At 37.9% G+C, this 26,777-nt stretch overlaps 2 protein-coding genes across 3 annotated transcripts in view; one reads left to right on the top strand and one right to left on the bottom strand.

Annotated features, from left to right (window-relative positions):
* Positions 1 to 24,034, top strand: part of LOC126412236 (uncharacterized) — a 101,591-nt gene extending 77,557 nt beyond the window's left edge. The window contains exon 5 of the mRNA XM_050081727.1: positions 22,499 to 24,034. Within this exon, the coding sequence (XP_049937684.1) occupies positions 22,499 to 23,871 (1,373 nt within the window). The 3' untranslated portion in view covers positions 23,872 to 24,034. The remainder of the gene's footprint in view (positions 1 to 22,498) is intronic.
* The window catches only part of LOC126412235 (centrosomal protein of 135 kDa-like), a 368,271-nt gene that overhangs the window by 207,465 nt on the left and 134,029 nt on the right, over positions 1 to 26,777 (bottom strand). For both annotated transcript variants that reach the window (XM_050081725.1, XM_050081726.1), the window contains one exon: positions 24,293 to 24,408. In XM_050081725.1, the coding sequence (XP_049937682.1) occupies positions 24,293 to 24,408 (116 nt within the window). The remainder of the gene's footprint in view (positions 1 to 24,292; positions 24,409 to 26,777) is intronic.

The raw sequence follows: 26,777 nt of genomic DNA, 5'->3' as shown, positions 1-26,777 counted from the left end.
GACAGTGTCCATTTCATCCAGTTGCTCTTGCAAACCCCTTACAGTCTCTGATGGAAACAAAACGTTATCATCAAATCTCAATGTTTTTATTTCTTCTGCCTGATTTCTAATTTCCTATGCAAATTTCTATTTGATTTACATTATTTATTTTTATTTTTATTTTTATTTTTATTATTATTATTATTATTATTATTATTATTATTATTATTATTATTATTATTTCTTTACTTTCTCAGACGTTAAGTCTGGTTAAAAATGGAAAGTGACGCGGACCTTGATCAAGCGTCACTTCCTTTTAACTGTACGGTATATGTTATACTGCATTTAGGAACTTTCGGGTAATTGAACATGTATCAATAATTACGGATTTCTGTAGTTGTATATATAAGTTTGGATGTAGCTGTATTGCATTGATGTACTGGTGGATATTGTGTGGTATGGCTGCTGTAGTTGATAGTATAATTGCTATAATGTCAACTTTATGCTGATGCCACATGTCCTTGACTTCCTCAGCCAGTTGGATGTATTTTTCAATTTTTTTCTCCTGTTTTCTTCTGTATATTTGTTGTATTGGGTATGGATATTTCAATTAGTTGTGTTAATTTCTTCTTTTTATTGATGAGTATGATGTCAGGTTTGTTATGTTATGTTGTTTTATCTGTTATAATGGTTCTGTTCCAGTATAATTTGTATTCATCATTCTCCAGTACATTTTGTGGTGCATACTTGTATGTGGGAACATGTTGTTTTATTAGTTTATGTTGTATGGAAAGTTGTTGATGTATGGTTTTTGCTACACTGTCATGTCTTCTGGGGTATTCTGTATTTGCTAGTATTGTACATCCGCTTGTGATGTGATCTACTGTTTCTATTTTTTGTTTGCAAAGTCTGCATTTATCTGTTGTGGTATTGGGATCTTTAATAATATGCTTGCTGTAATATCTGGTGTTTATTGTTTGATCCTGTATTGCAATCATGAATCCTTCCATCTCACTGTATATATTCCCTTTTCTTAGCCATGTGTTGGATGCGTCTTGATCAATGAATGGCTGTGTTAGATGATACGGTTGCTTGCCATGTAGTGTTTTCTTTTTCCAATTTACTTTCTTCGTATCTGTTGAAGTTATGTGATCTAAAGGGTTGTAGAAGTGGTTATGAAGTTGCAGTGGTGTAGCCGATGTATTTATATGAGTGATTGCTTTGTGTATTTTGCTAGTTTCTGCTCGTCCTATAAAGAATTTTCTTAAATTGTCTACCTGTCCATAATGTAGGTTTTTTATGTCGATAAATACCCTTCCTCCTACCTTTCTGCTTAATGTGAATCTTTCTGTTGCTGAATGTATGCGATGTATTCTATATTTGTGGCATTGTGATCGTGTAAGTGTATTGAGTGCTTCTAGGTCTGTGTTACTCCATTTCACTACTCCAAATGAGTAGGTCAATATTGGTATAGCATACGTATTTATAGATTTTGTCTTGTTTCTTGCTGTCAATTCTGTTTTCAGTATTTTTGTTAGTCTTTGTCTACATTTTTCTTTTAGTTCTTCTTTAATATTTGTATTATCTATTCCTATTTTTTGTCTGTATCCTACATATATATAGGCATCCGTTTTTTCCTTCGCTTACATTTGTCTGTTCCAAAAGCCATATTTATATCATTCCTGAATATTTCTGTTATCTTTAGTAATTGGTTGAGTAGTTGATTTGTTGCTGCCAGTAGTTTTAGATCATCCATGTATAACAAATGTGTGATTTTGTGTTGGTGTGTTCCAGTAATATTATATCCATAATTTGTATTATTTAGCATGTTGGATAGTGCGTTCAGAGCAAGGCAGAACCAGAAAGGACTTAATGAGCCTCCTTAGAATATTCCACGCTTAATCTGTATTGGCTGTGATGTGATATTATTTGAATTTGTTTGGATATTAAGTGTGGTTTTCCAATTTTTCATTACCATGTTTAGGAAATGTATCAATTTAGGATCTACTTTATATATTTCCAATATTTGTAGTAACCATGAGTGGAGTACACTATCAAAAGCTTTTTGGTAATCAATGTATGCGTAGTGTGGCGACCTTTGTTTAGTTTTAGCTTGGTATGTCACCTCGGCATCTGCTATCAGTTGCTCTTTACATCCTCGTGCTCCTTTGCAGCAGCCTTTTTGTTCTTCATTTATAATTTTGTTCTGTGTTGTATGTGCCATTAATTTCTGTGTAATGAGAAGTTAATATTTTGTATATTGTTGGTACGCATGTTATGGGGTGATATTTTGCTGGGTCTGCTTCAACTTTAGGTTTCAGATAAGTTATTCCTTGTGTAACTGTATCAGGGACTGTGTACGGGTCTGCAATGTAACTGTTAAATAATTTAGTTAGATGTGAATGTGTCGAGGTGAACTTCTTTAGCCAGAAATTTGCTATTTTATCTTTTCCAGGGGCTTTCCAATTGTGCGTAGAATTAATTACTCGAGTGACTTCATGTAGCAAAATTATCACTTCAGGTATTTGTGGTATCATCTTGTGTCTGTTTCTGCTTGTATCCACCGTGCATGTCTGTTATGTTGTACCAGGTTTGACCATATGTTGCTCCAGAAGTGTTCCATGTCTGTTATGTTTGGTGGATTGTCTATTTTAATGTGTGTGTTATCTATTGTCTGGTAAAATTTCTTTTGGTTTGTGTTGAATGTTTGGTTTTGTTTCCTTCTATTTTCACTTTTTTTGTATCTTCCAAGTCATTTGGCCAATGCTTGTAATTTCTGCTTCTTTTCATCTATTGCTCTATCGCTTCTTGTTGTGAGATTTTACCTAACCTCTTCCGTTTTTGTCTGATATTTCATTTCTTATAAATTGTGTTAGCTGTCCGAAGTCTTTTCTCAGTTTTTCTATTCTGATCTGTAGCCTGTGTTGCAATGCTGGTTTTGTGGGTTTCTTCTGTGTGTTGGTTGATTCTGATATCTGACTGGTGTGTGTATTTAGTGAGTGAGTGCTCCTATACAGGGTGTTACAAAAAGATATGGCCAAACTTTCAGGAAACATTCCTCACATACAAATAAAGGAAAGATGTTATGTGAACATGTGTCCGGAAACGCTTAATTTCCATGTTAGAGCTCATTTTAGTTTCGTCAGTATGTACTGTACTTCCTCGATTCACCAACAGTTGGCCCAATTGAAGGAAGGTAATTTTGACTTCAGTGCTTGTGTTGACATGCGACTCATTGCTCTACAGTACTAGCATCAAGCACATCAATACGTAGCATCAACAGGTTAGTGTTCATCACGAACGTGGTTTTGCAGTCAGTGCAATGTTTACAAATGCAGAGTTGGAAAATGCCCATTTGATGTATGGATTAGCACGGGGCAATAGCCGTGTCGCGGTAAATTTGTATCGAGACAGATTTCCAGAACGAAGGTGTCCCGACAGGAAGACGTTCGAAGCAATTCATCGGCATCTTAGGGAGCACGGAACATTCCAGCCTATGACTCGCAACTGGGGAAGACCTAGGAACGACGAGGACACCTGCAATGGATGAGGCAATTCTTCGTGCAATTGATGATAACCTTAATGTCAGTGTCAGAGAAGTTGCTGCTGTACAAGGTAATGTTGACCATGTCACTGGATGGAAAGTGCTACGGGGAGAACCAGTTGTTTCCGTACCATGTACAGTGTGTGCAGGCACTATCAGCAGCTGATTGGCCTCCACAGGACACTTCTGCGAATGGTTCATCCAACAATGTGTCAATCCTCATTTCAGTGCAAATGTTCTCTTTACGGATGAGGCTTTATTCCGTTCTCTTTACGGATGAGGCTTTATTCCAACATGATCAAATTATAAATTTTCACAATCAACATGTGTGGGCTGATGAGAATCCGCACGCAATTGTGCAATCACGTCATCAACACAGATTTTCTGTGAACGTTTGGGCTGGAATTGTTGGTGATGTCTTGATTGGGCCCCATTTTCTTCCACCTACGCTCAATGGAGCACGTTATCATGATTTCATATGGGATACTCTACTTGTGCTGCTAGAACATGTGCCTTTACAAGTATGACACAACATGTAGTTCGTGCATGATGGAGCTCCTGCACATTTCAGTTGAAGTGTTCGTACGCTTCTCAACAACAGATTCGGCGACGGACGGATTGGTAGAGGCAGACCAATTCCATGGCCTCCACGCTCTCCTGACCTCAGCCCTCTTGACTTTCATTTATGGAGGCATTTGAAAGCTCTTCTCTACACAACCCCAGTACCAAATGTAGAGACTCTTCATGCTCGTATTGTGGATGGCTGTGATATAATACGCCATTCTCCAGGGCTGCATCAGCGCATCAGGGATTCCATGCGATGGAGGGTGGATGCATGTATCCTCGCTAACGGAGGACATTTTGAACATTTCTTGTAACAAAGTGTTTGAAGTCATGCTGGTACGTTCTGTTGCTGTGTGTTTCCATTCCATGATTAATGTGATGTGAAGAGAAGTGATAAAATGAGCTCTAACATGGAAAGTAAGCGTTTCCGGACACATGTCCACATAACTTATTTTCTTTCTTTGTGTGTGAGGAATGTTTCCTGATAGTTTGGCCGTGCCTTTTTGTAACACCCTGTATAAACCAGTAATTGTAACTCTTCCGTAGTTGTATTTTCATTTATATTGTTGTGCATTGATAATTGTTATTATTGTTTCGACTAGTGGGTTATTTGGTGGTCTATGCAAAAATGGTCTAATGTCTGTATTTGTGTCTTTGTGTCTTTGTATTCTATATATGTTAGCTGAAATTTTTATGCTATATCTAACGTGTGGCACTTCGTGTTCTATTCGTTCTTGCTCTGGTGGCTGTCTTAAGATTTCGTTTACTTCTGATTGTTTAATTGATGCGTGTTGTTCTTTGTCTGTTTGCTCTGGGATGTTCGAGTCCATTACTGTGTTTTCTTCTTCTTCTGATTGCACATTATTTTGTTCCAGTATTTGTTGTACTTGTTGTTTGATGTTTTCTAATTCTGACTGGGGTATCCTGTTATTTTTGATTGTTACATGGATCTGATCAGCTAGTAGTTGTTCTGTTAAAAATTTTATTATTATTATTATTATTTCTTTCTTTTCTCAGACGTTATGTCTGGTCAAAAATGGAAAGTGTCGTGGATCTTGATCAAGCGTGACTTCCTTTTAACTGTACGGTATATGTTATATAGCATTTAGGAACTTTCGGGGAAATTGAACATGTATCAATAATTACGGATTTCTGTAGTTGTATATATAAGTATTATTATCATTATTGTTGTTGTTGTTGTTGGTACAGATTGAATAACGGAAGGAGAGGCACACAGCAGTTCATGTCACCGTATGTTCTTATAGGTGTCCTCCTGCATATACACCAGTAAGAACACATGGTGACATGAACTGCCAAGAGTCTGTTGAATTGTAATGAAAATGCACTGAAGATGGCTATTTACAGCCAAAATCTTGATTTGCAAGCATAATCAAAACTAATAGGATGCAACTAACTGCTGTGTGCCTCTCCTCCTGTACCATCTATGGCCGCTGTTAGCAACAGTTCCTGATGGAATCAAAATTGGTTAAGATTGAATAACATCAGGGGTAGGCTACAATCCTCACTCCCTTCTTCTCAATTACTGCTTACCTTTTATGCTCTTTGACGCTTAACTGCATGTAGTATATAACATTTTGCTCTTTGTATTTTATCCATGATACCGTCAAAATTTCATAGAGAGTATTCCAGTCTACACTGGCAAAAACATTCTCTTGTTATTATTGTTTGTTTGTGTAATTTCCATTTCTCTTCTAAGTCCAGTCTTAGGGTCAGTACTGCTTTGCATGTTCCTTAATTTTTCCAGAACCTACACATACCAGATGGAATAGTTTTGCCATGGCTGTATCTCCCAAGGACTGCAGCAACTGGGAGATGTCATCTATACTATGTGTCTTGTTTCGACTTTGGTCTTAAAAGTGCTCCGTCAAATTATTCTCACAGATCATCATTTCTTCTTCCCTTTCTATAATAGCATCTTCTAGTGCATTTCCCTTGCACAGCCCTTCTATATATTCCTTCCACTTTTTACGTTTCCCTTCTTTGCTTACCATTGTCTTGCCATCTGAGCACTTAATATTTATATAGATGCTTCTATTTTCTCCAAAGGCCTTTCTTACTTTCCTGTAGTAGAACCTATCTTTCATTTGGTCATCCATGTTTCTATAGTTTTGCATTTCTCTACTAGCTTTGTCACTTTGCAATTTCTGTCAGTATAATTTTTTAGGTGTCTATATTAACTTTTGCTTGTTTCATCTGCCACATTTTTATATTTTCTTTTTTGTCATTTACCTGAATTTAATATTTCACATGCTATTCAAGGATTTCTACTGCATCTTGCCTTTTGGCCTATTAAATCCCCTGCTGCATTCTCCATTTCATCTTAAAACTGCTCATCCATCTTCTATTCTATTCCTTTCCCTTGCTTCAGTTAATTTTTGCCTAATGCTTCCTTTGACATTCTTGACAACTTCTGTTTCTTTTCACTTATTCTGGTCCCATCTCCTTAGTTCCCGAACTTCCTGCAATTTCTTCAGATTTAATATGCAATTCATAGCCAGTAAATTGTGGTCAGAGTCTTTGTTTGCCCCTGTAAATATTTTAAGTTTAAAATCTAGTTTCAAAAAATCTGCCCTAACCATTATGTAAACTATCTGAATCCTTCCAAAGACTCCAGTCTCTTTCATATACACAACATTCTTTAGTTATTCTCGAACCAAGTGTTAGCAATGGCTAAATTGTGCTCTGTCCAAAATTCTACCATGTGGATTCACTTTTCATCGTTTCCCCTAGTCCATGATCTCACATATTTTTCTTTCTCTTCTCTTTCCTAGAACTGAATTCCTGCATCCTATAACCATTAAATATTTGTCCCCCTTAAATGTCTGTATAATGAGATGAAAGAAATATTCATTCTTTCAATATCTTCACCCGGACAACTAGGCATGTAGAATTTTGCTCTGTGGTAGGTGCTTGTTATGTATCTCTCTGCTATGATACCATGTTCTTTATGCTGTTCATAGTAGCTTACCTACATTTCCGTTTTTCTATTCAGTATCAGACCAACTCCTGCACTGCCCCTTTTTACTTTTTATTTATAAGCATGTACTCTCCTGACCAAAAGTTCACTTCCTCCTAGTACCACACTACATTAACTCTCACTATATCTAATTTCAACCTATCCATTACTGTTTTTAAATCCTCTAACCTACCTACCTGATTAAGGGATCTAACATTCCACACTCCATCCTGCAGAATGCCAGCTTTGTTTTTTGTGATGACAGTATCCTCCCATGTACTCCCTGCCCAGAGATCCAAATGGGGAACTGTGTTATCTCTGCAATATTTTACTCAAGAGAATGCTTTCATCATATGTCAAAGGATAGACCTGCATGTCCTCTGCAAATACAAGGGTAGGCTGAAAAGTAACACATACATATTTGTAGAAAGTGAACAAAATGACCATGAGAAACATGCCATGTGGCCCATATGCATGTGTAGTTCGAATGTGTTGCATTCATCCAGGGCATTTTGAGTAGCAGAAGTATGGAAATGTGTTTTACTGCTATGTCAACACAAGTTAAGCAGTGTGCTGTTATCGAATTTTTAAACACTGAAAACATGACTTCTAGTAAGACTCATCATCATTTAAAGGCTATTTATGGTGATGATACTGCTGATAGATCCACAGTAAATCGATGGGCAATACAATTTTGGAGTTGCTAGCATGGAAAAGCTATAACTGTTGTTGAATCATACAAAAGACATCCAATCACTGTCACAGATGATAAACACTGAAAACTCATCAACAATTTGATTCAAAATGACTGGTGAATCACTCAGTTGTACATCACAAACCACACTGGAATATCCAAGGAACATGTCGACTTCATTAATGAACAACTGTCTTGCAACATGACAACGCTTGTCCGCAAACCTCAATTGCAAATCTGAAGCTTGAACAGATTCCAAACCCTCCTAACTTCCACTATCTTGCACCTTGTGATTTTTATTTTTTTCCTCTATCCAAGGGAGACTTCGAGGGTAATTTTTACATTTCGGACGATGAGGTGAAGGCAGCAGTAGAGCCCTGGATTCAAGAAAAGTCAGAAGAATTTTTCAGTGAGGAAATGAAAAAACTTGTTAAATGTTGGGAGAAGTGTGTTAGTCTTAATGGTGACTGTGTTGAAAATAAATATACGATTTTGAAGCTTTAGAATTGTGTTTCAGTGTACCAATATTATGACAAGGAAAGTTTTTACTCACCATGTAGCGGAGATGCTCAGTCGCAGATAGGCACAACAAAAACACTCTCACAGTTATGGCTTTTGGCCATTAAGGCCCTTGTCAACAACAGATACATCCAACTGTCAGTGTTTAGTTTTGTCTCAAATTCATTAAAATTAATGTACAAGAAAAAAAAATGATTCTGACACTATCCTCAATAATATGCAAATTGCTGTTTTCAAATCTTTATTTGTGGATGAAAAATGTTAGGAGTTCTAGTTTAAACACTTCAAAACAAGGTGTTAAGCAATTCTATTATGTATAACTGCTTTATTATGACATTGGTCAAAATGGATAATTCATGTGGAAACAGAAGCAATTATGATGAACCGTAATTAAATTCATATAGCTGAGACCTTCAGCTTTTAATTTCTTCAGGTGTGGTAACATGTAAGCTTTTCACTGTAGGTGGGACTCAGAAACTTTAATGTATTAAAATTAAGAACCGTTTCCTCCTTTCGAGAGCAGGTAGACTAATACCATCACAACACATTTATATAAAGAAAATTTAATACCTGCGTGCTCTGCCTTCTGCCTACCCCTCCAGCTACCTTACCATCTTTCGTACCTCACAACTATTCATTAAGGGGCTACAAGAGGAGTACAATATAACGAAGTCATCCAAAATCAACTGCTTTGTTGTAAAATGTCTTTCAGTGAATTACTCTTGCATTCTGAAATAATCTAAAGAAATCTGTTGTGTTTATCATGCCGATTAGAAAAATTCTGTCTCTTGCAAATGAATGTGTATTTTGTCTCTAACCAAACATGTCTTGCCCATTCATACTGGGCATAATCCGTGGTTTTCAATTTTTTATTCTTTTCATATATCTATTGGTTCTCCTTTAGGCAGTAAATGCACACAGTACAGGTTTCCAACTGACAATAGGTCACATTCATACATTTCAGAACTCACAACCTGTCACGTGTAAAACAAGAAAGGCTGTGTGTAGTGAAATTTATAAATTTTACATACTACGGAGCATATACCTGGATAAGGAGAAAAAACAAACAAATCCAGGATTTTTCTCATCTTTCCTGGTTAAGAGATGCACATTTTCCCTGGTAAAAATACACTAAGCCTCAGGTGAAAGTACATTTTTTCCATGTCAAGTGATAAAATACTTTCCTTCAGAGCTATAAAACTTTCAATACTCCACATGGTAAATGTTTTATACACTGGCATAGAACTTCCCAGCATTTTAGGGAACAAAATCCAGCAAAAAACAACAAATTTTGGAAAGATCTTTGATGCGCAGCAACATGTCCGCCCCATATCTTCGTATTATGAAAATATAAATATGAATTCTGCCAAATACAGCACAGTAGCTTTCAAAGCACTGAGATCGAGCTTGCAAAGCAACAAAGCAGGAATAGCTAGTAGAGAAATGTGGAACTGTAGAAACATGGATGACCAAATGAAAGATAGATTCTACTACAAAAAAAAAGAGACCTTTGGAGAAAAGAGAGGCACCTATATAAATATTAAGAGGTCAGATAACAAGACAGTGGTAAGCAAAGAAGGGAAGCGTTAAAGGTGGAAGGAATATATCAAAGTGCTACGCTAGGGAAATGTGCTAGAACATGCTATTATAGAAAAGGAAGAGGAAATAGAGCAAGATTAGGTGGGAGATATGATCTGTGAGAAGAATTTGACAGAGCACTTTTAAGACCAAAGTATAAATAAGACACGTAGTACAGATGCTGCTGCAGTCCTTGGGAGAGACAGCCATGGCAAAACTATTCCATCTGGTATGTGTAGGTCCAGAGGAATGAAGGAACATGCAAAGCAGTAATGAGCCTTACACTTAACTTGGAAGAGAGATGGAAAATACACAAAACAAGCAATAATAGCACAGAGAATGTTTTTGACATTGTAGACTGGAATATTCTCTTTGAAATTTTGAAGGTATCATGGATACAATACAAAGAGCAAAATGTTATATACTACTTGTACAGAAACCAGATGCAGTTAAGACCCAAAGGGTGTAAAAGAAAAGCAGTAGTTGAGAAGGGAGTGAGGATTGTAGCCTATCCCTGATGTTATTCAGTCTTCACCATATTTGATTCCATCGGGAACTGTTGTGTACAGTGACCATAGATTGTATGGAAGGAGAGGCATGCAGCAGTTAGTTGCAATTCCATTAGTTTTTGTTCTGCTTGCAGATCCAAATTTTGGCTATAAATAGCCATCTTCAGTGCAGTTTCATTACAATTCAACAGACTTGCGGCAGTTCATGTCACCAGGTGTCCTCCTGCCTATTCACCTATAAGAACATGTGGTGACATGATGGCTGGATGCCTTTTTGTCAGCCAATCATACCTCACCTCACACGATGTTACCAGCCAATGACAGCAGATATTCAGAGCAAAGGACATGTGATGTAGTCAGTCAGTAGCGACATCACAGTTAAACAGCATGAACTCACAAGTATGAAAAGTTAATGGTTTAAATGAATTATATATACAGTATAGCTACAAGAAGAGCTAAGCTTTTACATATAATATTATGTCTACAAAAATTTTTTTGCTGTTTTTTCTGAGGGTGTGGCTTGGTAGGATCCTAGCAGCACAGTTTCAGTCGCAGCTGCTAAATAATTCTGACAAGCACAATTATAAATTTCACTGCTGTGCACCGAGCATTTAATCGGTTGCCCTGCTGAATAAATATTCTGTCAAGTATTGCATAGTTTGTAATCAATGAAGGTACAAGAACAAATATGAAAAACTAACCTTGACACTTGGTCTTTTTAGCATGTGGTAACTTTTAAGATATATGAAACACAAATGTGCCAGTAAAATTTTAAATATAGGCATAAATGGCTGGTCTTCTGGGTAAGTGAATGATCCCCAAAGTGTTAAATTTTGAACGAGCATCTAAAGATCCATGACATAAGAAATTCATCCACATGTAATATGATTCATCTTGCAAAAAAAAAGAAATTTACTTTGAAAGTAACACTTCTCAAGCCAGCATTCACAATATCTTTCTGTGACCTGTTAGATATGTAAACAGTTGTGATGTTACACTCATCAAATGCAGATTATTGTTTTGAAGCATTGCACTGTCTTCATCCTAAAGCCTTTGACACATTCTGCTGTCAACAGACACTTGTGAGTACACTGTGTTTTGTTGTATATGGTGCATTTTATTTGCAACTAAAGTATTATTTTGGTATTACTCTCTTGTTTATGTTTTATCAGTGCAGTATTGTTCTGCAGTAATGGGCTAAAGTAAAATTCTTTGTTAGAGTATCCGTTCTTACCAGTTAAAATTACAAAAATGTAACTGAAAACCAAAGCCATGAAAATTTCCCAGACTTTTAAAAAATTCCCAAGTTTTTCCCAGATGCACCCTCTACCACCAACTGGAAACCTGTATTGTGTGCATCTTGTGCCTAGAGAAGAACCAATGGCTGCATGAAAAGAATGGAAACTGAAAACCACTGATGATGCCTAGAATGAATAAGCAAAACATGTTTGGTTAGAGCAAAATAAACATTCAGTTGGTGAAGATAGATTTTTCTTATCTGTCTGATAAACAACATTCAAGTAGAAAATCAGGAAGAATGGTTGCAAATTTTAACATAATTTTGTTATACAAATTTCTTCCCTTCTACGGTAAAACTTGTTTCATCAGTAAATTACTAAACAATAAGATGATTACTCTACACCATATGAACAATACACTAGGAACAATACACTTGGCATTCCTTTTCTTTCTTATTACTTCAATCCAAAAACTGATCCTTGCGAACACAACATCAGACAAAAAAGAAATGAGACCACTTACATTACTATGGAACTTTGTATTGTTGTACAATACATGGCAAAATGTTTATATTCATATCATTCTTATGGTGAAGAGAATACTGCATGTGATTCACAATTCATAAAAGTTCCTATTAGCAACCATCTCTTCTCACAGGTAGGAAAAAATTCAGAATGTAGATTTTGCCATATTGACAAACATCCCAAACAGTCTTGCCAGTCGGATTTTCGTAGTACATTGAAATGCTGCTACATTCGAAGATGAACAATATGGAATTTGCATTTACTTAGTTGGATAATGTATGAAAATGCAGTGCTCGAAACTTGGGGCGGAGAAAAAAAGCTCGTCTTCCACCTTTTTTTTTTTTAATTTATTTACTGACGCAGAGGTTTTGGTGCCAGTATTTATCTTTGTGTCTACAAAGCATGCCTGTGTAGCACTACATATATTCGACGGCAGAAGTTAGTTGTGGCGGCACCCACCAACATTTTTCAGAACTTGCGCTTGCTTTGCATTCGATTCTAAGCCACAGGCAGTTTTTTGGATTACAAAAACCAGAAAAAAGTGCAACTTGGATTCGAGTAAATACGGTAGAGCAAGCTTTTCCCTGTTGCACCACAACTCTCTTCCAGTGTCTACCACTGAAGTTTGTTGAGCATCTTTGTAATGATAAACGCTGCTGTGGTAAAATGCACTGTTCTTCATTGGACCCTCTACCTCCTCCCCCTCTCCCCATCCCCTCAAATCAGTCCAAGCTGTTGCCAACAAAACTATAATTCAACAGTAGAGAATTTCTTCACCTATTTAAGTGCAATATGTTACATTTATTTATGTTGGTGAATGATGCAACCAGCCACAAATACTTTCTAAATGTACCACAACCAGTTTCATTTGGCTAACATTTTTAGTTACACGGATGTTTTGACCAACAGTATGCCATCTGATCCCACACTGCAAAAGAATATTTGAGTATTTAGTGCCACATTATAAGTTGTTTTGCTAATAAAAATATGCTAAAGTGCTTGCATTTATTCATATATAATGTAGAATAGTTGTGTCCATTTACATAAGTTGGCTATATGTTTTGTTGTGGTCCATGTGGTTTTCCAGATCAATGTATATGTTGTTGAATTCCACATATGTTTTTGTTCACAAAGCATTAAGCAAAGGTACAAAGATATTCATTAAATATTGACCAAGGATGTAAACTGAGCAAAGATGATGCATGGGATGTGCAAAATGTAACACACACAAAATGTCTGCACTCTAAGAGTAAATTTATTATTAAAAGACAGTAACACAAATTGTTTTCAGTCAGTCTTGTATGAATTTTTTTATGGAATAAATAAAAGTAGACATATGTGTACACTCATTTATGTATACAGATATTTGATTACAAACACACTTTCTGAATTAGTTGCAGGAAACACAAAATTAAAAAGTTAGAGGTGGGATGAGAGCAACACATTTGTTCATCACGTTAGTTTACATTTATACAATTATATATTGACATCTTAAACTGCAGTGGTGTAACTGTTTATTGGTTAGCCCCAGCTGCTCATTATGAATGTATTGGATGAGCCGAGAGAGTGAATATATATTTCTGGTTCCTCTAAGAGGTCCATTTCCTTGCCTTTGTTTAGTAGCATGTAATGTCTATAAGTTGTAATTAATGTTAGAAGCAATGTGTCCATTCTGAGCCTTTTGAGTGGCTACTGAAGATTTATTTAGCCATTTGGTTTCCACTGGAAGAAAACTTACTAAGAACAATTTGTCCTACTTCTTTTTTATAACACGTTTACTGCTAGTGTGCAAACATTTATCTGGATGTTACACTTTGCACATACCACACATCACCTTAGTACAGTTTACATCCTTGGTCAATATTTAGTGAATTATGTCTTTGTGTCTTTGCATTGTAACCAAAAACATCAAGTGTATAACATGGGTGGTGCTCAACACTGATATTAAGAATATTATGAAATGTGCCACAGTAATTTATTTACAATGTGTGTGCTATGTGGAATTCAACAACATATACATTGACCTGGAAAACAACATGGACCACTACTAAACAAATCGCCATCTACTGGAACTTATGTATGTGAACACAACTATTTTGTATCATATATAAATAAATGCAAGCACTTTAGTTTATTTGTATTGTAGAAACAACTTATAACATGGCACTACATATTCAAATATTCTTGTGTAGTGTGGGAGCAGATGGCATGCTGTTTGTCAAACCATCTATGTAACAAAAAATATTAATCATCTGAAGATGGGCATAGTAGCCTGAAACCGGTATTGGCATTGAAAAATGATCCTATCACGTTTCCTTGGGACACTCCTGTATTTACCCTCACATCTGCTACTTTCATTCTGTTAAGAGTGATGTGTTGTATTCTATCTGCAAGAAGTTCTGAATCCAATCAAAAATCTGGTCTGAAACTCAAGATGTTCATATTTTGGTCACTAAACAACAGTGTGGAACTGTACCAAATGCCTTCCAGAAATCAAAGAACACAGCATCAACCTAGGTTCTATAGTCTATGGCACTCTGGATTTCATGGACAAACAGAGTGAGCTGAGGATTCCAAGATCTCTGTTTACGGAATCCATGTTGATTTTTATAGACGAGATTTTCACCCTCCAAAAATGTTAATAAAAGAGCACAAAATATGTTCCACATCCACACTACAGAATGACACTGGCAATATAGACCTTTAATTATGTGCATCTACCTGTACACTCCACTGTTGTCCTTACACTAAAAAGCAGTGCAGCCATTTTTGTTGTCAGATATTGTGAAACTTTTAATCATGTGGGTACAAAGCTTCAGTCCAGATGCATGTCCCACAGATAGGTGACTGCAGGTCTTGGTGTGAGGTTGGCAGAACTAAAAGTTTTACTTTTTTATTTGGTGCTACAGAACAAATGATTTTGGTAAGGCTAATAACTAATTACATGTGTGTTCCATAATTTTAGATTATCTTAAATGCAATAAACGGCCTTGACAGTTTATAATATACATTGCATACGTATGTTGCTATATGTGGGAAAGTAGGCAATGGAGCTGCTTTCGTATTGTATTGCTGAGCAGTAAAATCTTGGATACCAAGTAGAGCTGCACCTGTGAGAATGTGAGGCCCTGTTGCACAACTTCGGCGCGCTCAGTTTCCAAGAGGAGAACACTGAATAACTAAGCAGACCTAAACTGAATCTTGCTTCATAACTGAGGTGAAATCTTGCATAAGTTATTTCAATATGAAACTTCTTTGAGTGGCTGTTAGGATGCCTTTACATGTGAAAGTTAAAAGCAACTACAATGAACTCTTACATCTCAGTGAATACGACAAAAAGCTGAAACATCATTTAAGACACTCTTCTGCGTTTACAGAACTGTCAAATCTAAAAAAGAATTACACTGCTTCTATTTTGAACATGCTGATGCATAAAATAAGAAATTAGATAAATGAATCAATTATTAAAGATGAAGCAACTGGCGAGTGTAATTTCTCGTGGATTTCTTTGGTACTCCACTATACCGCAGGTGATGGTCAACTCCATGAAAGTCTCTCACAATTGAGACCTCAGAGAAAAAGTTCTCAGTTAACTCACTGTGTCAAGTTCAGATAAAATCCCAAAATTTTGATGACTGCATAAATCACCGCTATACAGGGGCTAAGTCAGACATCATCGTCAATGACTCTTGTGGAGACAGTCATCAAAAGCTTGTGATTTTATCCGAATTTCACCCAGCAAGTTAACAGAGAACTTCTTACCTAGGTCAATCAAAGATTTTTTTTTAAATTCATGAACCTCCACTGAGTTATGAATGAGCTGCTGTTAAGCCCGGTCATTTGAAAAGATTGCAATCAAGGGTAATACATATATTTTCTGTTGCTACATTGGTTCACCAATTCACTCATCAATTGAATTCAGTGCTATCACAAACAGTGTCAAACATTAAAAAATGCAGAACTTCAACTTTTTCCCCAAGTCAACCAAAAGAACCTGGGCTCTAGATAAGAAAGTAAGGAAACAACTGCGCCTGAAGTGTCTGCCATGTTGTTAAATTCTCCATCTTGTTCGATGAAAATCTTGTACCACAGCCAACTGGTTTCAGTTTTCAAAGAGAGAACAGATCCAGATAAGGGTCACTGAAAAGCCTATGGATTTAAAATCGTAAAAAGCCTATGGATTTAAAATCATGATGCAAGATGTCAGTTTCAATTTTCTTCTACATACTTTTGCACATATTTTCACTTTCACTGACATCTCATTTGATATATCGCAAACTGGAGCTTATGACATTGGCTAATGTGTAACAAAAATTAATGACTCCCAAGAACTGTAAAACCAACTGTGACGTATGAAAGAAAATAGGATGAAGTCCCTGATGGCCAACATACGGATGAACCATAACTAAGTGTTCTAGGCGTAATGTTGCAGTCACTTTGGGCACATATTTTAGAATAACCTATGGTAAAATTGTGGACAGTGATGGGGCTAGACAAGAGAGAATAAGTAACTTGGACTCTTATTTTTGGAACTTCTGAATGTACATAATCTTGATCAATATGAATAGTGTTATCCTGAAAATTTATTGCACTCACTAAGGGACTGCCATGGATAATTTTTTCCCCGTAAAGACCACAGTTATTCACTGCATATATTTCCAAAGAAATGTATTATTAAAGTATTGGTGATTTTTTAAAGTTTATGTCAGATGGACTTCAGTCTCCATACTGTGAAATGATAAAACTCTTTGAACTTATTTTAAATATTGTTGCTTCCAGAGCTTATTTGAGGGAACCTTTTCAGCCATAAAAAGGATAAAAAAATCTTTGTATGTTGTGTACAAACTAAAAAACAACTCACAAACTTCTGCATCTACATCTACATCGCTACTCTACAAGCAACCATACTGTTCGTGGCGGACGGTATCCTGTACCGCTACTAGTCATTTCCTTTCCTGTTCCATTCGCTAATAGAGCAAGGGAAAAAACGACTGTCTGTATGTCTCCGTATGAGCACTAATTTCTCGTATCTTATCTTCAAGGTCATTATGTGCTATGTGTGTTGGCGACAGTAGAATCATTCAGCAGTCAGCTTCAAAAGCTGGCTCTTAAGATATTCTCAAAAGTGTTTCTCAAAAAGAATGTTGCCTTCCCTTCAGAGATTCCCGTTTGAGTTCCCAAAACATCTCTAACACTTAGGTGTTGTTCGAGCCTACCGGTAATAAATCTAGCAGCCCGCCTCCGAATTGCTTCGATATCTTCCTTCAATCTGACCTGGTACAAATCCCAAATACTAAAGCAGCACGTGAGAATATGTCACAGCAGGGTCCTATATGTGGTCTCCTTTACAAGTGAACCACTTCTTCCTCAAAATCTCCCAATAAACCAGAGCCAACCAATCACCTTCCCTACCACACTTCTCACACGCTTGTTCCACTTCATATCGCTTTGCCATGTTATGCCCAGATATTTAAATGACTTGACTGTGTCTAGCAGGACACTAGTAATACTGTCTCTGAACATTGCAGGTTTGATCTTCCTACTCATCCACATTAACTTGCCCTTTTTCACATTTAGGGCTAGCTGCCATTCATCACACCAACTGGAAATATTGTCTAAGTTACCTTGTATCTTCTTACAGTCACTCAACTTTGACACCTCACTGCACACCACAGCATCATCAGCAAACAACTGCAGATTGCTGCCCACCCTGTCTGCCAAATCATTTATGTATATATATAACAACAGCGGTACTATCACACTCCCCTGGGGCACTTCTGACTATACCCTTGTCTCTGATGAATACTTGCTCTAGTAAAAATTAAAAAGATCTCCTTTAGCAGCTGATAACTGCATTTTATCACCCAGCAATCAATGAATTCATCAAAAAGATAATTTTAAACTTTAAAAGGACATTTTATTCTTCTAAAACTGCTCACCTTAATGCAAAGTCTAGTATGCACCACTGGTGCCAAATGTAGTTGATAAACTATGAAACATATTCTAAGAAAAGTAAAACCACATGTGTCAGATATAAGCACATGTGTTCAAAGCATTTCTGAATAAAGAGAGTCAAAATTAATTTTTGATATTTATTCCATCATTTAGTCCTTTTCCACTGAAGTACCTTCAAGATGACATGTTCCTGAGCACCATCAGAAAATTCAAATGGACAATAAATTTCAGCTGTAAGACTAGGAGAGAGAACCGATCCCTGAACAGCACTTTTATTTTGGCTCTGGCTTGTAAACTACAGCAGAATTACAATTCTCACCATGTTTGTTTAATAATGTAATCTAAACCATAAGGTTTCATGTAGCTTGCTTAGTTTGATAGCACCTTGAAGTGCTGCCTTCTGAATGAAAAGATAGCTTACATATATGCTAGACAGTATCCAGAATGTGCAGGCAGCTACGTTACATTGATCCACAGTATAGTCATAGTCTAAACAGGACTGAACAAAATATTTCCATTATTGTAACACACAAGACTAATGTTCCCAAGTTCTGTCAACAAAGTTCTTAGGGAAATATGTTGATCTGAGGGACTCTCTTTAACAATGTAGGAAAAATGTAGATTGCTACTTACCGTGAAGATGACAAGTTAAACTGCAGAGGGGCACAATTAAAACATACCTACACATTAGCTTTTGGCCACAGCCTTCATCATAAAAAGAAAGAGAATCACACATGATTTATTCACACAAGCAAGCACACCTCATGCACACTTGACCGCCAACTCTGGCAGCTCGAGCCAGAATGCCAACTGGTCCGAGCTGCCAGAGTTAGCAGTCATGTGTGTGAGGTGCGCTTCCTTATGAGAATGAATGGTGCGTGTTTCTCATTCTTTTTCTGACAAAGGCTGTGGCTGAAAGCCTATGTGTAAGTGTCTTAATTGTGCCTCTCCACAACTTAAAGTTTCATACTTATGGTAAGTTGCAATTTATATTTTCCAACATTGCTGATATTCCTAACTGGAGTTTCCAGTGTTTGGACCTCTCTGAGATCCTTCGGGTTTCTGAATAGTTAGTGGCAAGCAGGTATTTGTATGCATTTTAAAAATTGCAAGTTTCTTTCCAAATAAAGGGCAGCAAACTGCTCACCATATTAGGCATATTTTACTATTTATTAAATAGCAGAGTTACAACAAAAGTACTTCCTTTGGCAACAGTATTCTCCGGTGGAGAAAACTTCAAACTCTGCCAGAAAAGAGCGATTTTGTCAGGGCGTATTGTAGAAATGCTGGCAGACTCCTGAGGAAAACCTAACTGTAAAGTTGTCTCAGAATAATATCATTTCCAATAATATGACAAATTTTCTCATTGACTACAAAATGCCCATATTACAAAAGTTTTCAATAAACTTTTCAAGCAACATGGAAAGTGGCTGGTCAGTCTCCTTTTTTCAAAACCCCCATTTCATCCCATTCATCCAAATTATCATGAACATGAATCAGGACATTATGTGCTAGCCGTGCACCAAGGCATGTTTAGCCACAGAGTGATCCTCGTTACCAACAAACACTGTCTGCCTGTGTCCATTCATGCGAATGGACAGTTTGTTGCTGGTCATTCCCACATAGAAAGCGTCACAGTGTAGGCAGGTCATTTGGTAAATCACGTGGGTGCTTTCACACGTGGCTCTGCCTTTGATCGTGTACACCTTCCGGGTTACAGGACTGGAGTAGGTGGTGGTGGGAGGATGCATGGGACGGGTTTTACACCGGGGGCTGTTACAAGGGTAGGAGCCAGAGGGTAGGGAAGGTGGTTTGGGGATTTCATAGGGATGAACCAAGAGGTTAGGAAAGTTAGGTGGATGGTGGAAAGACACTCTTGGTGGAGTGGGGAGGATTTCATGAAGGATGGATCTCATTTCAGGGCAGGATTTGAGGAAGTCGTATCCCTGCTGGAGAGCCACATTCAGAGTCTGATCCAGTCCCAGATAGTATCCTGTCACAAGTGGGGCACTTTTGGGGTTTTTCTGTTTGGAGGTTCTGGTTTTGAGGGGATGAGGAAGTGGCTCTGGTTATTTGCTTCTGTACCAGGTCGGGAGGGTAGTTGTGGGATGCGAAAGCTGTTTTCAGGTGGTTGGTGTAATGGTTCAGGGATTCAGGACTGGAACAGATTCGTTTGCCACAAAGGCCTAGGCTGTAGGGAGGGGACCGTTTGATATGGAATGGGTAGCAGCTGTCATAATGGAGGTACTGTTGCTTGTTGGTGGGTTTGATGTGGACGGATGTGTGAAGCTGGCCATTGGACAGATGAAGGTCAACATCAAGGAAAGTGGCATGGGATTTGGAGTAGGACCAGGTGAATCTGATGGAACCAAAGGAGTTGAGGTTGGAGAGCAAATTCTGGAGTTCTTCTTCACTGTGAGTCCAGATCATGAAGCTGTCATCAATGTATCCTTCAATATATCCTCTCTTCCCGTTATCCACCAGGCCTCAACCTCCGCTAATTTCAAGTTGCCGCCACTCATACCTCACCTGTCATTCAACAACATCTTTGCCTCTGCACTTCCGCCTCGACTGACATCTCTGCCCAAACTCTTTGCCTTTAAATATGTCTGCATGTGTCTGTATATGTGTGGATGGATGTGTGCGCGCGTGCGCGAGCGAGTGTATACCTGTCCTTTTTTCCCCCTAAGGTAAGTCTTTCCACTCCCGGGATTGGAATCACTCCTTACCCTCTCCCTTAAAACCCACATCCTTTCGTCTTTCCCTCTCCTTCCTTCTTTCCTGACGAAGCAACCGTTGGTTGCGAAAGCTTGAAATTTTGTGTGTGTGTTTTTTATTGTGTCTATCTACCAGCACTTTCCCGTTTGGTAAGTCATGGAATCTTTGTTTTTAATAGATATATATTTTCACAAATTCAGGCACGTTCCCTCAGACAGAATTTCAGACAGCATAATCACTACTGAATAACCCCTTGATAATCATCTCAATTCAGCCAGTAAGAAAATCCTGAAGTTTCTTCATGCATGCCACCACACTCAGTAAGGTAACTCATTGATGTGACTGTCCTATGACTCATGGATGCGTAACAGAAGAAACTCAAGTAGCACATAAAATAGAAAATTCAGAGCTGGAGACTAGTAAATCTACTATCCACTCCCAGCCCCTTGTCACAGGGATCATAACCCTATGGAAGACTTGTCTGGCAACTCCATCCAGCACATCCTATTCCTGTCTGCCATAAGCTTATTCTGCTCAGAGGCTGGGCCACCTCTGAAAGTAGTCATGCCATGCAACGTATCTGGTACCATTTCTGCATTGGATTGCATGTAAGCATGACCACCAACCAGCAGCCATATGGATGAATTGCCACTGCCAAACTGTAACCAACAGCAGTTTTGATCACACAGTGACAGAAAACATACTCTATCACAAGCTGCAACATAGTTGGGAATGAAAACAGTGCTCCCAAAAGTGTAGAATGTGTTTCTTTTATTTCAGTCTTTTACCACAAAAATTCTAGTGAGCCTACTGATTTCAGTGATGACCATTTTCATATACAAAGACTGAAATTTATAGTCTGAAAACAATTTTTGTTATCATGGACTGGAATAAAAGAACCAAATTTCAAACAAACTTTACTTCAATGACTGCTTCACAGCCTCTGCCATCTGAAGCCTTTCTCCAAAAACCCACTTATCCAAATTATGACAATGACAGTTATCCTTTCAACACTTCCTTCAAACCCACAATCCTACTAGGCTCTATCTTCACAAGTCCTCTGCCCCACACCCACCGACACCTCTGCCAAAAAGCCATAAGCTCACTCAGTCTCCACCCACATTATCTTTCCCACAGTTTGTTATTCCTCTGTTTGTCTCCTCCCTCCAAATCTACTCCCCCATGTCATCATGCATAGCATCAGCTCACCAGTGCTGGTGCCCATGCTACATCCCCAACCCATGCATCTGCTGCTTCTCCCTCCCAGCTGATAGCCACAAAACCTCTTTGCCACTCCCCACTCCTTGACCTCCTCACCCAGTCCACCCAACACAGTTACCCAACCCAGTTGAGCTGCATAGTTCTATGAAGTCAACCAGCACAATGAAGCCATACAGAACACACACATAGGTAGGTGTATGTTTACTCTAACACTCAAAAAGGGATTCAAGTGAAAGCTAGCACATTTAAGACATGTTTGCACCTTCGACAACTAAATGTCTCTAATATTTGTGAGTTCTTACTAATGCTCCTTAAATTGTTTACATTCCACCAGGACTTTCCATACCAATTTAACTGTTTCATAAGCAATTACTTGCTGTAGTTTATCAGATCTCTGAATTCACAAATGATTTACTGTACTAACATGAGAAATAACTTCAAAGAAAACTACCAGCTCTTATTTTCCTGGTGTTACAGGATACCGTGGGCCCTGTCAGCATGGCCAGATACTGATGGCTGGTTCATCTGGGTCATCAGCACAGTGCCAGTGCAGCACTGGCCGTGTGAGTGTACACGGTGCTGCACCAGGATGCTGGCGACCACTTTCACGAGGACCTTGCCGTCGGGGATTTGTTGTCTTTGAGAACGAGAGAGGGAAAGGAATGTGTGAACCTGAACCCTGCCCTCAAGGGCTGCTGCTACATTTAGAATCGAAAACTTGCCATCACCCAGGGACAGAGTACCCATGTCCCAAGGGAAAGAGGCTCCTATTTTCTGATGTTGATCCTGGCGATGTGTCATTTCTAGGGATATGTGACTGTCCTATGACTCACGGATGCATAACAGAAGAAACTCAAGTAGCACATAAAATAGAAAATTCAGAGCTGGAGACTAGTAAATCTACTATCGGTCTGCATAACAGAAAAGGAAAAACAGTAAGTGACTTTTCAGCAGACCAAAGAGATAAGCACATTTTACAAAATGAGTCAAAAAACATCACAAATGTTGGCATACGACATCTAGGGAACCTTCACCATCGCCATAAGCAACACCGTTACCTTCCATTCATCCATTCCGTCCATTATAATAGAAACAATGAACATATGAGGCACGAGAGCACTTTCAAACATCAAAATGCAGAGCAACAAAAACACTACAGTGCTGACCAGGTTTCACAGGTGGCTATCACTGATTACCAGTATAATGCTACACAAATATTAGAAGACATTCATAAGCACATTGAATTCAAAACAGGAGCAATACCACATATTTCATATAAGAATGAATCATATAAGAATGAATCAAATAACACTTACAAACAGGAACAAATACTGGAAGACATACAGAGACACTTCCCGACACCGATTTTAAAGATAGACCAAGAAAAGTCATATATCAAAGGTGTGGAATATTATGATAACACACGTGAAACAGGAAGTAGTTCAGAAAGTGTACTTGAAACACAGGAAATAACTAATGAATTTCTTGGTACAGTAATTCCCAAGCCTAAAACCGATAAACTGCCACTCCATGTAGTGAAAGGTTCCACTGCACACAGACAAATTGATGCCAGCCAAAAACAAACTACTAATTCATGTGAAAATGTTGGCTGGGTCCTTTGGTTAGGTCAATGTTACAAGCTATATGAGCGGGGGCCATGCCAACACGGTGCCTGGCTGGTGCCAGACATAAGACAACCAGAAGATAAACTGCAGAATCAGCCTCTTATAGGACGATGTGAGTGCCAACCAGGTTATCACCAGTCTGATATCCAAGGAGATTGTCGGTCCCAATTAGTAGCTATCTCCACTTACCTTTCACACATTAAAAAGATGAACTCTGGTGAATGACAAACACTATGAAGAAGGTGTATGCCAGGATATAAAACTAAGAATGGTCCAAAGTAGGCACTCAGTTTTCATTTAAGATACACTGAATTAAGGTATGAACAGCTAACTCAAATGTCTTTCAATTACACTATTCCAAGAGAGAGAGAGAGAGAGAGAGAGAGAGAGAGAGAGAGAGAGAGAGAGGTAGAGGTTAGTACTGACAAGTTAGAGTGGTGACAGAAGAGTTTCAATTTCATGTACCTTGAATACAAAAGAATGTTTTATCAATAGAAGAAACCCTTGTACCTCTTAAGAGTTCCTATAATTCATGCTTGATTGAAGTAATATTTACCTCATCAGCCTGGCATAATTAAAAGAGCATAATGTCTGTGATATGTACATAAAACATAAATAAATGTGTATGCATATTATTAATACTCACTCTAACTTCTTCTGGAGCTCTGTGACTGTTGTTTCCAGGTTCAATAACTTAGTGTCCTTCAACTTCACCTCTTTTTCTATGGCTGCCAATTTTTCTGTCTTGCTGTCTACACTGAGCTGAAAAACGCGGAAAAAACAGAAAACTGTAAGGATTAAATGTGGCTACAGAAGCATTTGAAAGACTCATGTTTATGTCCAAGAGTGCTGCAAAATTTTCAGTTCCTTTTAATGATTAAGACTGTTGTGTGACATAACCTACATCCTATAACCACATACAAAATTTTATGTATGTTAGAGATCAAGGCTTGAACAGTGCTCCTCACAGATAATGAAGACAAATAGTATATATAGAGAGAAATGTTTATGCTGACTGAATCCAGTTAACACCTTCAAGTGGTATATTATACTTTCCTCTATCAGAAAATCTGACACTCATTTGTCAACATTGTGATTAAATGCTAAGCAATCTCTTCTACAACATGATAATATGAACATTCTTGTGTTCTCTCAGGTTTTATTGATGGAAGAACACTATTAAGGAGTATTCTTGTATAAAAGCCCTTTTTTAACTTGTTTTTGACTTACCCCATCAATTTCAAGGAGACTTTCAATGATGATATTCAATTTGCACAAAATTGAAAACAAATAAATAAATAAAATCAAGGCAATCAAAGTACAATTTTAGAATTTCTATTAAATGATTTCCTAAAATCTTCTCATTTGAATTCCTACATCTATACATACAATGGCATGTGTTGGAGGGTATTTTGCATACCATTGTCACTTCTCTCTTTTCCTAATCTGTCATGAATGGTGCATGGTGAGAACTGTTGCTAAGCCTCTGTATGAGCTGAAATCTCTGTAATTTTATTTTCATAGGCAGTCTGCAACATATAGGGATGAAAAAGCAATATATAACTGACTTTTCTAGGAACATAAACTATCAGAATTATCATCACCACCCTCCACAGCATAATGCTTTCCTTGTAGCTGGGTGACTTTTCCATGGTGCTTTTGCACTTCGTATATAAACCCATGAAAAAAATGCAGTACTCTTTTTCAGAGATCTACTTCCTCTATCAATCTCACCAAATAAGGGTCCCAGACTAAGAAGAGTTACTGAAGTATTAGTCAAATAATGATTTTGTAAGCTACATTGTTGTGGGTATACTACACTTCCCAAGGATTCTTTGAACGAATCTCAGACCAGCATCTGTTTCCTACTGCAGGGTGGAGAACAGAGGAAATGCATGTTTTTGCACTACTGAATGATTGGGACACGGTTAGATAAAAATAATAAAAGCAAGCATTAAGTGATAGATTTTTTTAATGCAGTTTTGATATATACATACTTTAATTAGGTTCGAAAAATAATGTCTTGGAGATGACGTCCTCCTTGCTGGATACAAATTTGGATCCTCTCCCGAAAGTTATGCATGGCTCTCTCCAACATTCCATTCGGCACGGCTTCATTTTCCTGACGAATGGAATTCTTCAGGTCATGGATTGTGTGAGGCTTGTTCAAGTACACTTTTGGTTTTAAATATGATGGAGGTCACATATCAACAAATCGGGTGAGTGAGGGGGTCAGTAAACATCACCCTATTTTGAAATGACATGTCCTGGGAACATTTGTCGAACCACTTCCTTGGATGCTCTCACCATGTGAGCTGTGGCACGGTCCTGCTGAAACCATATTTCTCTCATGTTTACTTTGACGCCTTTTAAGTTCTGGATGAAGAAAGTGGTTTAACATTTTAACATAGAATGCTGATGTCACAGTAACTGCAGGGTCCAACAATCCCCATCTTTTCAAATGAAGCACCACATTGTTACTTTTAAACTGTGGAGAGGTCTTTGGTGTAACTCATGTGGGTTCTCCAGCACCCAATACCGACAATTTTGAACACCGACGTAACTGTCTACGTGAAAATGTGCTTCATCACTCAGGAAGACTTTAGCATCTGCATCTTCCGCAAAAATTTCGTCCATTACATGAAAAAACTCTCAAAATCCCCTTGACTAAGCTGCTGGACAATCATTATCTTGTACGGGTGAAACTTAAGATCATGATGTATGATGCAGTGAAGCGAACGACATGACATACCCAGCACTACAGCATGTCGTCTAGCCGATCGTTTCAGACTAGCAACAACTGCCATTCTCACTCGGTCTACGTTTTCTGGAGTACGAACTAAATGGGGAAGACCACGTGATTTCTTTTCATCACAGATCCAGCATTTCTAAACACTGCAACCCATCGGAGTACAGTATTTCAATCAGGCACTGCACCTTGACATCCAAATCCAAAATTTTTATGGAAAAGACACTGCACTGTGATTACGAAATCATTGTTTCTAAAGTACTGCTTGACAACGAACACATGATGCTCTACGCTCCAACACTCCATAGCGACTGAAACTGCATTGTATAGGCAGTCTGCCAACATTCATTCAAGGCCAATACCCCCTTCTCATCGCCGTGTG

Source organism: Schistocerca serialis, chromosome 7 (assembly GCF_023864345.2).
Source record: "Schistocerca serialis cubense isolate TAMUIC-IGC-003099 chromosome 7, iqSchSeri2.2, whole genome shotgun sequence".
NCBI classification, from domain to species: domain Eukaryota; kingdom Metazoa; phylum Arthropoda; class Insecta; order Orthoptera; family Acrididae; genus Schistocerca; species Schistocerca serialis.
This window is presented reverse-complemented; position numbering and strand designations above follow the sequence as displayed.